Raw genomic sequence first — 15,526 nt, forward strand, 5'->3', positions numbered from 1 at the left:
CTGCTTTGGCTCTGATGCAGCAATAAATCTGCAAAGAAACTACAAACCAAAGTACACAAATAAATGTAGTGGAGTGGAAGTGTGAAGTACTTAAGTAGAGTACACGTACCTGGAAACTGAACGAGACTTGAAATGATTTTGTGCGATAGACGTGGTCAGGATGGAGACAGCGGAGTCTGGAGCATGTCGGGGGAAGTCATCTGGATAAATCGCTGCGTTGCATAAATAATTTATGATCCAAATTGCAAATCTTCTCCACGTTGACGTCATCTTTCTTTCATCTTTTCATCTTTCCTCGCTTTTGTGGCGAATGAAAATGCACACATGCACATTACTGTACATATAATCCAGGGCAGCGGTTTCCGGATGGTGTGGCGGAGCACACGGGGCGCCGCGAAGAAGTCCAGGTGAGTCTCGGCAGTTTGTTACAGCCGTGGACTAATTGACTGTATCCTTTGTTCTGCACGAGGCAAAATCTATGTCCTAAAAAATCCTTTTAAAAGCCTCAAGGGGACAAAACTTAAACATGTACGACGTGATTAGATAACAGGCGTGGAGGCTGTGTGAAGGTGTGCACTGACATTTTGTCTTGACCTTTCGTGCGCCTTGGACACAAAACATTGTGAAAACCGCTGATCTAGAAGGATTTTGTAGCGATCCAGGTTTATAACATGATTCTGATTAAAAGGTCATCAAATGATTATTTGTGGTGGAGCTGATGTGTGTAGCTCTGTCACCAGAGCGCCACAGACATTTTGAATTTTGCATCAAAGAGCTGGTGTAGCTCTTCTGAACAATGACAAAAAACAAATGATCTATTTCCAACATCTGTTCTCTGCGTGAGGTTGAATTTAGTTAATCTGAACTCACATAGACAATCTGATGAAGCACAGACTGTCTGTGAATGTTTTTTTTTTGCATATTAGCTGAGCAACATTAAGGTTACAAACCACACACGCTCTCACAGACAATACACGTCTTTTCCCGAAAGATTTGTCTTAATTTTGGTCCTGTATTGTTTTAAGGTTGCACGTTAAGGACGGGGGACAAATGTTAGGACAGACAATTATTAAAACAGCAGTCCGGCCCTGTGGACTCGTGATTATGATAAATAATCTTCACTTCAAACGTAAACAAGCGGCCACGTTGTCAGAAATGTCACAACAGTAAAAACAAGGCCACGCCGGCCAACACGGTCGTGCATTCAGGTTTGTGTTTAGGTGTACGTGAGTGTGTGTGTGTGTTGTGTGTGTCATGTCATTAGTGTGTCCGTGCACGGCAGATATTTATAGCTACACTTGCTAGTGAGAAGGGAAATCAATGGTCGGAGCCGCGGGCAGGAAGAATATTGGCTCGGCCCTTCAGCTTCCAGCCCTCGCACACACTATAAATACACCATTCACATCACACACTCTCACTCCACAAGCACCAACGCTGCACACCAGCTTTCTAATAAATGATTCCCCCTGATGACTTCCTCACCCGAAGCTACACAGAAGAATAATGTTATTATTACAGCTTTTCATTTTGTTCTTCACGTCAGCAGAGGAACACAACGGAGGAGCGTCGCTTCAGAATCCCTCAGCGAATGGAAAGAGTGCGAAACAGCTGATGTCTCTATCGATCCTGGTGACATAACACGTTACAGTCCAATAATAACTGGTACGTGGTACAGTACGACTCCTGAGGACACACTCAGCCATCAAATCATTGCAGCGGTTTTATTATCTTTTTTACATTTCTGACAGAAACCACAGCGATCTGCTGACAAACACACCTGCAGCCATATGGAGGTGAATTATGGTTGGACGGGTAGAAAGTTCTGATACCACAGGAGGCCAGAGTGTCTTTGTGGAAAGAGAACGGGCCGAGGAAGACCCGACTACTTTTTGGTGAAAAGCGCTGTGTTGTCGTTCATCATTTTGTGTCTTTTTTGACATTTTGCAGGTGAACCAGAACTCTGCAGGCGCTGCTGATCCACAATGACACTGATGCACAGATGTTCAGATGAATAGACAAATAATAATAAATAATAAATAAATACTGTATTTGATGAACTGTTACAGTAGCTTCAGCATTATTTGCAGCTGTAAGCCAGAATAAAATGTTTGCAATTTAAGTTTGTGCAGAAACCAGGTTCCAACTGTTCGTACAAATCAACCAACATTTCTACACGTTCATGTTACATGTATATGAGTTGAGCTTCAAGACAGTTCAAGACAGCATTTTAACATTAGTAAGCATGAAACCACCGGATATTTTTAATAAGACGAGGGACATTTCCTGACCCTAACCCGAACCAAGTGGTTTTCGTGCCTAAACCTAACTGGACCATAAGCACAGCATCGTCTCAACATAAAAACTTAAACCTCCATTAGCATTTATTCTGGTGATCGGGCTCTGACTCACTCATATTTACATTAAGTGTGTTTCCAAACATCCAAACACAAGAACTGTACATTAAATGGCAACATGTACATAATAAACCCTCAATGCAAAAACATGAAATATTAAAAAATAAAGAATAGATTTAAACTCATTTGTTTAAATGATCAAAACTAATGAGAGCACAGAAGAAACAATGTCACCTTAAATGAGCATGTGGTTTCACACCTGAAGAACATCTAATTACTGAGGAAATGTTGTCCGCTGTGTTTGAGAAGAACTGTTTTATATTTAAGTTCATCGGGTTTTGTCTTGTTAATACTTTTGCACTTTTATTTTTAAGCTCAGAAGCTCAAAGCGAGAATCTTATTTTGAGGCTTTCAGCGGATCAGATGCTGAAGTCACGCTCTGGTTTTCACCAGTTTTTAAATTCAACATATTCCAGTCTTATAAAAACATTTTTCCAGCAGCTGTTTTAGGTCAAAAATAAACCGTTGTAACTACAGAGAACCTCCGCTGACGTGTGGATTCGCTGCTCTCAGCTCTTCTTCTCTGGAGCTGCTGCAGGGAGGAAAAACACTTCTTGTTAGTTTGGACAAGCTTGTGGCAGCAAACTTCAGGCTCCATTGTGGCCCCGAAGAACAATTCAGAGCAGGAATGTGGACCTTCTCAGAATAGCTTCATCCCCTAAGAAGGTCTTCCTGTCGCTGGGAATAAAAACACCCCGACCGCTCTGTCTGCCAGCCCGCGAGGTTGACGAGAGCCTGGGTGAAGGCTGGAAACTGAGCAGAGACAAAGACCGGAGCTGCAGCAACGTGATTCATATAAAGAGTTCAGGCGGACTGAAGGGTTGAAGAAGAGAAACGCTCGAGCCTGAATACAATCGGAAACCTCTCAGCGCTGATTTTAAAACGACCCTTGAAGGTTTGACTCCTGCTCAGAATACGGCTTCTTCAGATTTAAGAAATGAAATCAATTGAAAAATATTTTACATTTATATGTTTTATTTCAACTACAGTAAAACCTAAACACAGTCTCTCCATTTTTATCGTCTCAGGCTTGTTAAACATCGTCCAGATGAGAGAAGATCTGAGTTTATACTCTGACAGAGGAGCTCTGATAGCTTCCTCTTCCATCCAAACAAAGATCGGCGACTTCGAGACTTTGCAAAGTTTTCTTTTTGTCAACGGCCACAAATTCACATCTCGAAGTTGATTTAATTTGACCCCACGAGTGAATCTACTGACCTGTTCAACTGGAATGAGTTCACTTTGCTGTAAATATGAACACATACTTAAACTCTGCACACAAATATCCGACTGTCAGTAAACACAACATAAGAGCTTCTTTAATTAGAGACGTAGAGGACAATTCAAGAAGGCTGTAAAAACCACGCTCTCACTCCCAGCTCGTCAAACAGCAGCGTGATCGGTGCCGGTGTCAGTTCAGCACTGATGCAGAACATCCAGCATCGGCCCGAGTCCGCACACAGTTTTGTGCAGGAAAGTGCTGACTGTGCTCTCAGGAGTGCTGAGAGGGAAAAATGCTGCACCTGCATCTCGTCTCTATGACAACAACATCTTGGCAACTGTGGCTGTACTGTTGTTTACTGTCTGTTTGTTTTTATATGACATCAGGGCGTGGAGGGTGTGAGTGATGACATCATCTATAGGAGACAAAAATATGGTGAATATTATCGTCGAGGCCAGAGAGAGAAGAAGACCTGGAGCTTCTGTCTGGACGGCTGCTTGCTGCTGCAGACGCTCGCTCCTCATTCAGAACAGTTGAAACAGTCACATCAGACTTTTACACTGTTATTAATGTGAAAACTACTCAGGTTACGCTGTCTTACATTATGTGACATAACTTTGAGCAAATCACTCCAGACTCCTGATCACAAACGAAACGTGGACCCTGAACAGTCCAAACTCATCCGCACTAGAGGACGCTTGAAGAAGTGATGCTCGAGGGGTAATTACAGCGTAAAACTAAGAGGACGGCTGTATTCGTCATGTTGGGAGTGAGACCGTCCAGCAGAAAACAAGGAGCAGTTTTATAAAGTGAGGCTGAAACACTGGTGAGTTACAGCGGAGGTTTATTCTGAAACATTTCCCATCATGTTAACACCTCGCACTAAAGGGACGGGCGTCTTTACAACCAGGCAACACACCTGGGTGAGAAGACCAAGCCTCAGTTAACCTTCATGGACGTCTGAATATCATCGTTTTACACTTATCGCTTGTTACTTTTAAAAGCTTTGGGATCCCCACGACAATCTCAGGAAAGGTTTGATGACAGATTGACACCAGCTCTGTGTCTGTTTGGGAAATATGATGCTACAGCCAGTTAGCTTAGCTTAGCATGAAGACTGGAAACAGGCTCCGTCCTTGTGTGACAAAATATCTACTAGCAGCTATAAAGTTTGATGATGAACATGTTACTCAATATTTTATATCTTGAGAGTAAAAGTCTGAGAGTTTATCAGGGAACAGTGGAAACCTGCGACTCTCGGTGACTCTGACACGATTATTCTTCATGCCTGCTCCACGTTTCTGTCACTGAATAAAACTGTGTTTATGAACTGTTCCAGCATTGCTGTGATGCTGAGGTGAGATATAACATGTTCATTATTAAGTTTTAGAGGTGCTGGGAGGTGGATTTTGAGCCAGGTTAGCTGTTTCCCCGTTTCTTTATGCTAAGCTAAGCTAATCAGCTGCTGACTGGAGCTTCATGTTTAATGTACAGACACGAGCGTGATGAGATAACAATGAGCAGATTTCCCATGTCAAACTTTTCTGTGGGTTTGAAGCTTTAACAAACAGCCCAGGTGAGTACAGGTGAGTACAGGTGAGGCTACAGTAAGAGTAAAGAGGCTCTGCCGTGGGTCTTCACATCTCCGTCTCGATGGACGGGCTGGGCCTTCGGTCCGTCGCCTCCCCGTCTCCCTCCAGCTCCGAGGTCTGAGGAGGCGGAGGAGGCCCCGGGGCGCCGCTGCCGCTCGTCGCAGGGAGGCTCCATGATGTCGTCTGGGTCATGTGACTGTCGTGGGTCAGAACACAAGACAAGACGCTGGCTGAGTGTTATTGATCACCACACTAACCCCTCCTCAGGCGCCTCTCAGGGAGCTGAGCTCAGTGTTTCTGCCTTCCCGTTGCAGACTGGCATCATGTTCATCAAACGCTCTGCTCACAGGCAGGAAGTGGCCTCCGATCAGCTGACTGCGCTTATGCTTTCAATCAGGATGTAGTTTAGTTTCAGCTCTTTATTATGCTTCAACCCTCAAAGAACAATATTCGAGGCGCCTGACTCTCCTGTTTTAATCTAGTTTTTCCTGTCAGCATCGAGTGTCGTGCATCATTTGATTCAGGAGCCTGACGTGTCACTGTGACTCATTTAAGTCCCAATTTTACATTTACTTTATCTGAGAATGCATCAATTTAGCACAATTTTTAAGAAGTCAGTCAAAATTTGGTGTTTTTCTACTGTGAAATCTTTAATGCTTCATAATTCAGAACTTGTATATGAATTAATTATATTATTATCCTCTGTAATCCTACTTTCATTGACTGACCATGTAGATGTGTCCAATAAAGTTCATCATAATCATAAATAGTCATAAAATCATAACAAGAGTAGCTGCAGGTCTATGAGACCGGTCCTACTTCATGACGTGCTGTTCATGAAGTTCTCCAGGGAGGAATAAGTACTTAGTTTGAGGTCAAATGACGTTTTAATATTGTAATATTTTAACTTCTGCCCTCCAACACCACAATCAAGAGTTGGTTTGAAAACGTCCGACTCGTCTTACTTGATGTAGTATTTCACTCCGTCGGCAGTGTAGGCCTCCTCCCAGCCGTAAGGAAGACCTGCAGAGACGGAAAAATAAGAAGTCATTGAACCCTTCAGCGGATTAGCGTCACTTTTCCACATCTGTCCTGGTTTGAGCCATCAGACAGAATCAGGCCAGCAGATCACCACACTCTCCTCAGATTTCCAGTTTCCATCCAGCCTGTTCTCCCTGAGAAGCTCCAGTTCTCCACGAGCCGCCGCCCCGTCAGCCTGAGAGCGATGTCTACTGTAGTTTTCCACTGTATCTCACTGATCTCTCCACTTACTGTACGAGCCGCCGGATGAAAAGTCTCTTAACCCCGTTTCAGCGAACAAAAGGGGGCCAAGTCTCAAATGCTGCCCTGCAGACATGAGCTCGTCAACTGACACCAAACATTTCACACGTTCAGAGAAAAGAAAGAGGGATTGTGATGAACGCTGTATCAGTGACCGGGGGCCACTGAGGGGTCGGACATGATCCACGATGAACAACGTGTTATAACATGTAAAGAACGGATGCCAGATAAAACGGTGGACAGAGAAAACTGATCATTACAGCGGCAGAAGTTGCCAACTGAGCGATCCGACACGACAACTGAGACTCACATTTGTGTATTTCCTGCATTTTTCCTGACGGACAGAAGTTTGTTGTTGCTTTTTTGAATAAAAGTTGCTCAATCTAATGAGAACGATGCCAATATGCTAACGTCAGCATGCTAACCTGGTTGAAATGACGATGCTGACATGCTGAGGTTGGATGTGACCGTGTTTATTGTGTTAGCATGCTAACGTTTGCTTTCCAGATTCCACAATATCGCTGCAACGGAGGGCCGACGGTGGAGCTGACTTTTCGAAATAAGTACAAAAGACATGTGAGTTAAAGGTTTTTGCTCTTCATCACGTCACAGAATCACCGCCTGGCTCTCTTTGCTGGGGACAGTTGCTTTGTGAGACATCTCTCTTTTATTTGACGAGCGAAGGATCTGTTAGTTGTCAGACTGAACGTCATCAGACCGACACTCTACCTCCACTGGTGGATCAGAACCAAACTGTCCCCACACTCACCTCTGTTACTTTCACACCGGCGAGGTGGAAATATCGGCGCAAGATTCCCGCCTTGGAGATGCAGTGTGAGAAGGACTTTAGCTTTTTATTTCCATATTCAGCAGACTTCCTTCACCGACTGCAGCTCAACAAGATGATCACATCACAGTGGAGACAACAGAGTTTTATGAGCTGCTGAATGAGCTTAATGACGAGTCGTCGTGATCGACTCTGCTTCTTAATGATCTTGTAATAATGCATTAAATTTCCCAGGTGAACTTTGTCTCTCCTCCTGTTCTTCACTCTCCTTCACTGCTGTGAGCCTTCGATCGTCTCCTGTGTTTTCCACAGGAAGTCAAAGGCTCCTGTGCGCGACTCGCCACGTTAACCTTCGTGTGTCTGCACGAGGAAAACGATGTGGTTCTCACCGCTGGAACAAAGACACCTGATCTGAGGCGAGAAGCTGCTTTGTGTGGCTGTGAATACAAACTGTGAAGCTCTGCGGTAGGTTTCACGGACCAGGTTTCACCCCGTCAGTCTGAGTGTTGACAGGAGGGCCGAGGGACAAGAGGCAGGTGTCAGGTGGTAGAAACACGTCTGTCAAAGAGGAACTTTTCAGTAATGTACAGGTCACTCACAGGGCTGCGAGGTTCCTGGAAAACCTGAAACTCTATCTACCTCAGCTGAGTCCACTTGTGTTTGTGACTCTCTGACTTCTCATGTAGCGTAGCATTTGAACTGGGAGGCCGAACTTTCCGAACGCTCCCTGAAGTAGGACTCTGAAAGTCAGAAGCACCTCACCCGCCCCGGCTGCTCCACTTATCAACATCCGCCAAAGCTGTGAAACATACTGTCGGCACTTCTGTCTTATTTGTGTCTCGCTGAATCAGTCTCACACACAGTTCTGTCCAACTTCTACATCTGTGGACACGCTGCTCGGTGTTTGTTCGGGAAGAATACTGTGTAACGTTAGCGAACCTGATTGGGATCCAGACTCGTGCTGGTCCACTCGGGTTTGACGTCATCCCAAGATCAGAATGGGAGAAGCTAATATTGACGTTAGCCTGTTAGCTTTAAATATCCTGTCCTCCACAGACATGATCGACGCCTCTGAACAATATTTTCTTGTCATTATAGCGAGCGAGCCAGTGACAAATTCATGTGAGACACGGACCAGGACGGTCTAGTGCCGTCTGCAGAATGAACTCAGTTCTAGGAAGCATTTCATAAGATACGAGGCCGGAGATAAGAAAGAACAAAACAGCAGCAGTTCTTCCTGTATAGAAACTGTACAGATCCACGACTTATTATCAGCAGATCTGTAAAACCCACCTGGCAGATGTTTCTTTAGATCGCGCAGTATTGTGCAGACGATCTTTGCATTAATATTTCTACAGAACGCTGGTCACTTGTTCTCACAGAGCTGACTGTGTTGCTGTCTGAGACTGTGGCTGGGGCCTGTTAGCGATGAGACGCCGTCCTCGAGGTCGCAGCAGAGACTGATCTGCTGCTGCAGCATCCGTCTCCAGGGAAACAACATTCACGCCCACAGAGGCTACTTAATTAAAACTCAAGTGTCATTATTGATCCCCAGTTTCTCCTCCACTAATCGTCTCTGCAACATCTCCAACTGGTCGAGTTGTTAGAGAGCTGAAGAGGCTCCACAGCCAAACTTCTTTCATTTCTTCAGTTTATTGTCACGTCTTCTTAAAATCAATCCTTCAGCATCAAACAGGGAGCGTGAACGATGTCTCTCTGGTGTTTGGCCAGAGTAACGTCTCTCCTTACCCGTGTGTTTATCCATCTAGATTAACAGAAGAGTCAACAGTCCACACAGTCTGTCCTCCAGGAGACGTTCAGGTACTTGTGTAAAAACAGACTGTGGTAAAAGTAGAAGTACTGATTCAGCTTCCTTACTCCAGGAAAAGTAATCGAGTACAGGCTCTGACATGTACTCAGAGTAAAAAGTCTCCCTCTGAAGGACATTTGTGGTCAAAGCTAACTGAAGCTCACGTCATATTAATGTAATTCAGAGACTATTAAAGTTAAAGGTAGAGTCAGCAGGATTTGTCCCAGCTGTTCCTGAACGCACCACAAAGATAGTTGATAGTTGAGTCTCATTCCCAGGACGTCAAATAGCCACATGTTGGGTTGGTAAAGCGTCCCGAGCAGCAACAAAGAGAGAGAATAAGAAACTCTCTGCAGATACGAGACACTAACACGCCTTTTCTCCCCGTTCAGCCTCCCTCTCTGTCTGTTCACGTCTTTACGTCTTTGTCTCGTCTCGCTCGATCGTATTGTTTTGGAGCGTGAGGAGAAAACTTGCTTCTCTGGTGGTGAACATATGTTTCGTCCAGTGTCTGATGAAAACGTGATGATCTCCCTCTGCAGGACGCACACACACACACACACACACACACACACACACACACACACACACACACACACACACACACACACTGGCTCTCTGCGTGAACTTCCCTTCACTCCATCAGGCCTGATTTAACTCCATCGCTTCACCTCGGCCGCTCCCTCTGAGTGCTCATGTAATGAACAGATCAGCGGCCTGTGTTCCTTCGCTCCGCTGGAGATCTATAGAAACATCGAAACGAGCTTTGATTGATGATTTAACTTGAGTTCAGTGTGAAATTGTTGCTGCAGACATACGTAGGAGTTTTTCCTGAACGCCAGCGACTTCTTTCATTTGTTTTCTGAGAGGAGCCGCATGCTGCTCACTAAAAGCACTGCGCCCAGCCTCTCTGACGCTCTGAGCGCTTGTAGCTGAACATCTCTGAACTTCTCAGAAGGTCACTGTGGTTGTCACCGCCGCTCTATATATATTTATATCATCAGGAGGAGACGATGACTCGATTTACATTTTTGGGTGGACTGTTCCTTTAAAGTGGCACCGCTCCTAATGTTAAAGTATAATTCTTTTTTTATTTTCCTTTTGTCAACAAATCCCATAAAAGAGCAACATGTTCGTCTGTAGTTTCATCTTCAGTTCAGCTGCTCACTGGAGTTTTTATCAAACAGACAGGAGGACATAGTGCTTTTGTTTGGGACTACTTTCAGCGGCGGATTAATCCACATTTGGTGCTTCATGGAGTGGAAGAAGACATTTCACTATATATCCTGTTAGGAGACACATTCACTGTTGGTTTGAGTCTGAACACGAGGTTTAATCACAGCAAAACAAACTTTGGACAACAAAGAGAGAAAATAAGAAACTCTCTGCAGATACGAGACACTAACACGCCTTTTCTCCCCATTCCAGCCTCCCTCTCTGTCTGTTCACGTCTTTTACGTCTTTGTGTCGTCTCGCTGCGTCTGCTGTGCGTGATGTGCTCTGATAGGTCGACATCAGTCTGTGATGTTGGGAAGGCGGCGTGCGATGACGCCAAATAACAATAATCCATAATTCACCTCAAATGCATCAAACTGAAGTAACGAGGCTGATCTCAAATGTCAATCAAATCTAAACGTGTGTTTTTATAAACCAGGTGTAGGTGTATTATGCCAGTTGCAGTTGTCATGGCAACAGAGACACAAAGACACAGACCTGCATCACAGTGTGAGACAAACGTTTTAAAAGTGACTCACTTTGGTGGAAAACAGACGACCAGACTGCAGAGAGAGAACACTTTTCAACAATAATCTACATTAGATTATGATCTTTCTATCAATTCATCACATCCATACATACATTATATTCTTATATTACGTCTTTGAAACTTGATTTTCACTCATGATCTTTCCTCGTCTTGTTTTTTATTGTTATTTATCAATGTGATATTCTACATTTTACAACCAGGGATTTGTTGACAGACAAAAATAAGATTACAGCGGTGTGTCATTTAATGTTTAATGTTTAATGTTCTGTTATTTTGTTCCTCTTTCTCTGTTTGTTTTTTCTAGTTCTCATCGAGTTGAATCATATTTTCTTACCTATTTTTATGTAAATGTCCGTTTTACATTAGGTTTTCTAACTAATTTACCCAGAATTTTGCAAGTTAAATGAAATTCGTGGACTTAAATGTCATTTTGTAATGTGACTGATTTCTTTATCTGTACTGTCAGTTTCTCTGTTCGTGTTTGACCGTCACTGAAAATGATCTGGGTCGAAGCTCTGAAGTTTGGTCTCAGTTGAGCTCCGTTGCTACACAGAGCACAGACCATAAAGAGCCGTTAAAGGTCGGAAGGGTTCAAGAAGTTACATCCACTCATCTCTAAATGTTATGAACGGCGAGTCACTCGTAATGAGCTGGAAGGAGAAGCTGTGTTGTTTGATTGTGACACGTTAACCAGCAGCAGGCTGAGGAGAAGCCTGAGACCCAGACAGCCTTCATTAGCCTTAAAATGTATTTTGGTATGTGTGTGTGTGTGTGTGTGTGTGTGTGTGTGTGTGTGTGTGTGTGTGTGTGTGTGTCATCGCCGAGTTTGACTGCAAGTGATGGGAGAGCGAGAGAGACGGTCGCCATGGTAACAGTGTCCGAGTCGCCGCTTGCAAACAGCAACTGAATGAACTGGATGTGTCTGAAACTGATCGGTCTGAGCCAACGCTGATTTTTTTAACACGCAATCTGTCAGGCAAAGTGTGTGTGTGTGTGTGTGTGTGCGGCCATGAATGAAGAAGGCAAAGGTCCCTGCAGTTACAAGCGTTATGTTTCCAGGGCAACAAGGGCTGTGATGCAGATGAGCCACAGGTGATTGTAACAAACACACACACACACACACACATACACACATACACACACACACACACACACACACAGCAGACTTACACCAGTTGTGAGACCTGGACCAGACTGACCTACTTTCTCGGTGCTGTTCGGTTTCGTTCCTCCTCCTCGGTTCCTCTAACAGGACTCAGCGGACGATGGAGGACGTCTGTGATTCTGCATCTCGGCTGTTAATTATGTAACTGCGCCCACGTCCTCCCACTGACGGAGGGAAATTAGGTGACTGTGTCAAAAACCCACATCCTGCCTGCTGGACCAATGCAAACTGTCCATGCCTCATAAAAAATATCATCTGATATTTTACTGGCACAAATCAACCGAAATATATGTGTCAGTGAAAGTCGTGAGATCCTAACTTTTCTGAACAAACTGCGGAGTCAAACAGCTCCGAGCCTCCAGGCTGCCTGTCTGACCGATCTTCACATGGCTGGTCTTCTCTACAAAGAACAAGTCGTGATGTGTTTGTTTCAGTATATTTACTCAGAAAAAGATAAAGGACAAACAGCAAATAACTGCAAACATGATAAAAGCGTCTAAAGCGTCCCATCAGGCTGGAACTGTCCGTTAATCTTTGCTGTTCTGTATTCCCGTATGAACGTCGCGGCTCCGTTAACCGCCTCCCTCCGTCCGTCCTGACCTCGTGCTGGCAGGTGAGCGAGCTGTTCTCCTCCCGTATTGTTCGGTGATGCTGCTAGGCTTTGTTTCGCTGGCTAATCTACTGCACGAACACGAGCATCCAGCCACTCGGACACAAAGCTACACATTGATTAAATAACAGTGAGACAGACAGAAAGCTACAGTAAGTTGTCTTCTAGCTGTGTTAACTTGCTCTGGGACAGAACGTAAGCTACAGTAAATGGCAACCATATGATATTGTGACGGTAAAGTTGTATATTGCTTTATATTGCTTGTTAAATGGTAATTATTGATGATAAAGAGACAGAGGTGAGGTAAAACCTACAGGACGACACCAACGCTTTGGGAGTTTTGCCCATTGATCACTTTACCCATGATCGGACCCCTGTTCTGGCACTATAGCTGTGATTTTGATGCCTTTTAGCCTTAAATATCTTGGCTGACAATCCCATCTGACTGGCTTTATTCAAAGTATGAATTTAAAACTTCTTTCGGTCACTTCAGGGCGAGAAAACAAGCTGAAATCGGCTAACTGCTAACATGCCAGCCAGCCTGGAACATGCTTGTGTAGCTAATTGCTAGCTCGTTAGCATGGAGGACGATAGGTTCACACAGTTTATTGAAAAGCTTGAATCATCGACTCAAAACTGTCCACAAACCACACAGCTAATAGTTTCCTCCATCTTGGACTCTCTGCCTCGGGGACTCTTAACCAGAACAAAACAAAAGACATTTGCTGAGTGTTGTGTGGGCCGAGCCTCCAGCTCTGGAGGAGTAAACACCAGGAGTCTCATCAGATTCTGTTCTGATCCGGAGCTGTTCACCGACGGGAGGAGAGCTCAGAGATTACTTCTTCACTCCTGTTTATCAGCCTGACTGCAGCAGTGATCCGGAGGTGACCGCGAGGTTCACAGAGACAGAGAACCAGAACCAGAACCAGAACCAGAGTCTCTGCTGAGTGCTGACTTCACTCAGAGGTTGACCTGAATGCCCTCGCGTGTCGTTGCTCACTAGATTACGGCTAATGTGAAGTAATCTGGCTGTTTCAAGAGAGTAAACAGAAATTATTCTGCGGTCAAACTTGCTTCATTATCTGACTGAGGTCATGTCTCAGTGTCTCCTGAAGTTACAGCGACTGGTGACCGTGTCGGGGTAAATAACATTTTACTTAAATCTGGAGAATCACGGAGAACTGTGACCCCAGAAGACGGGAAAATCAGGAGGGTTGGCAGGTATGAGCATAAAAGTTCAGAGCTGCTATTAGTCAGACATTTCTCAACACACAGTGAAGCCGACAGCTTTGGTTCCATCACTATCATCTGAAAGTCAATAAGGTGACCAATGGGCAAACCTTTAAACGCTGGTGTCGACCCTCAACCTTACAGTGGTCTCCGTCCAGTGTATTAACCTGTACAAGAGTCTCAAGAGATGAACTCAAGCGTCCATTTTGAAATGATATGTTTTTAAGTGCTATGATTAAATTGCATGTCTGCACATAAGCATTTATTTTCCACGTGATTCAGGTTAAAACACTGGAATGAAGCCACTGTTCAGTTTGTACTGACTATTCAGAATATGTGCACTGATACATGAGCTGCTTGACAGAAACCGAACAGTGTTTCATGCAGAGTTAAGACATGAGTCCGTTGCTAGCAGGTACTGAGGAGACGAGGAGTTGTCAGGGAAGACAGAGTTCAGGTTCACAGGTTGGCTTGTTGATTTCCTGCTGACATCTCAGAGCCGTGCTGACTTTGTTCTCCTACAGTCGGGTCTTCTAGAAGGTCAGCACTGAAACGGGGAGGACAGTTGCTCACAACAGGATCAGCTTGGTGTCGTCCGATGGGAGTCTCATGCGGGTCAGCACAGAAACAGAAAGGAGGAGGAGGAGGACGAGGACATGCAGACCTTCATGCGTGGAGGCGAGCAGAGAGACTTGAGATCACTTACAGTCGACCTCCAGGATGGCTCTGACAGTCCTTGTGAGCTCCTTCGCCTCCTGGGCGAGCGTGGCTGAAGTCCAGGGACTCTTTTTGTAGCGAGGAGGGAGGCCTTGAGACGACGCTCCAACTTTAACGTCTCCGGAGCTGCAAAGAGAGAGAAAACAGGACGAGAGTCGTCAGTGAACAACTACGACTACAAACAGTCACAGACGGAGCCGTCACAGAGAGAAGCAGCCGCTCTTCACACTCATGTTCACTCGTCTTCATCGGGCTGCCGATGACTTCCTCACATCGAACCCATCACCTGATAGAGCTGCCCTTCAAACGCTAGACACATCTTTCACCAAATACCTCGATATCAATATTGTAGGGATGACTTTTATTGTGAGTAATAAGGATAAAGACGCAGACTTCCTTCCTCACTTCTGACTCTCCTGAAGTTAAAGCGACAGGCGACCAAATGAAACGCACCGTTACTTTGAGGAAACTGGAGGATTTCTCTGTTTGAACATTGTTGGAAACATTTGGGATAATGTGAGAACACAACTCAACGACATACAGAACAAAGGCTGAGTGGTTTTTAGACATATTTAGTGGTTTAAGCAGGAAACTGTTATCAGGTTGTCAGAGAAAACAAATCTTTTTGGCCTTCTTCAGATGGATGTTTCAGTGGTTTGAGGAGCAGCCCGACTCGTCTGTGTGCACTCAAAGCTTCAGATAACTGCAGTGAAGCTGATCTGTCTGATGAGTAAACACACCTCCAGTCGTCTGAAGGATCGAGTGAGCTGCGAACACTTTGTGAAGCTGCTGAAGTGACCGCGTCGCCATGGCTGCAGCTGTTAGCGAGAGATGTGAGTCCGCTCGCTTCGCTCCATCGGAAAACACTGACGGGACGAACGCAGCTTCCTGTCGTCTCACAGCTCGTACAAACTTATGACATTTTCTCTCTGG

At 44.8% G+C, this 15,526-nt stretch overlaps 1 protein-coding gene across 2 annotated transcripts in view; it reads right to left on the reverse strand.

Annotated features, from left to right (window-relative positions):
* Positions 1 to 4,233: 4,233 nt before the first annotated feature.
* Positions 4,234 to 15,526, reverse strand: part of stxbp4 (syntaxin binding protein 4) — a 39,402-nt gene continuing 28,109 nt past the window's right edge. Inside the window, exons 20-22 of one of the 2 annotated variants that reach the window (XM_084342517.1) lie at positions 14,583 to 14,719; positions 6,194 to 6,251; positions 4,234 to 5,424 (exon numbers count right to left, since the gene is read on the reverse strand). In XM_084342517.1, coding sequence (XP_084198643.1) covers positions 5,274 to 5,424; positions 6,194 to 6,251; positions 14,583 to 14,719 — 346 coding nt within the window. In that variant the 3' untranslated portion in view covers positions 4,234 to 5,273. Of the gene's footprint in view, positions 5,425 to 6,193; positions 6,252 to 12,484; positions 14,424 to 14,582; positions 14,720 to 15,526 lie in introns of those variants that run through there. The other variant, XM_084342518.1, reaches the window with a different exon arrangement.

Source organism: Pagrus pagrus, assembly GCF_965226575.1.
Source record: "Pagrus pagrus genome assembly, chromosome: 21".
In the NCBI taxonomy this organism is placed as follows: Eukaryota; Metazoa; Chordata; class Actinopteri; order Spariformes; family Sparidae; genus Pagrus; species Pagrus pagrus.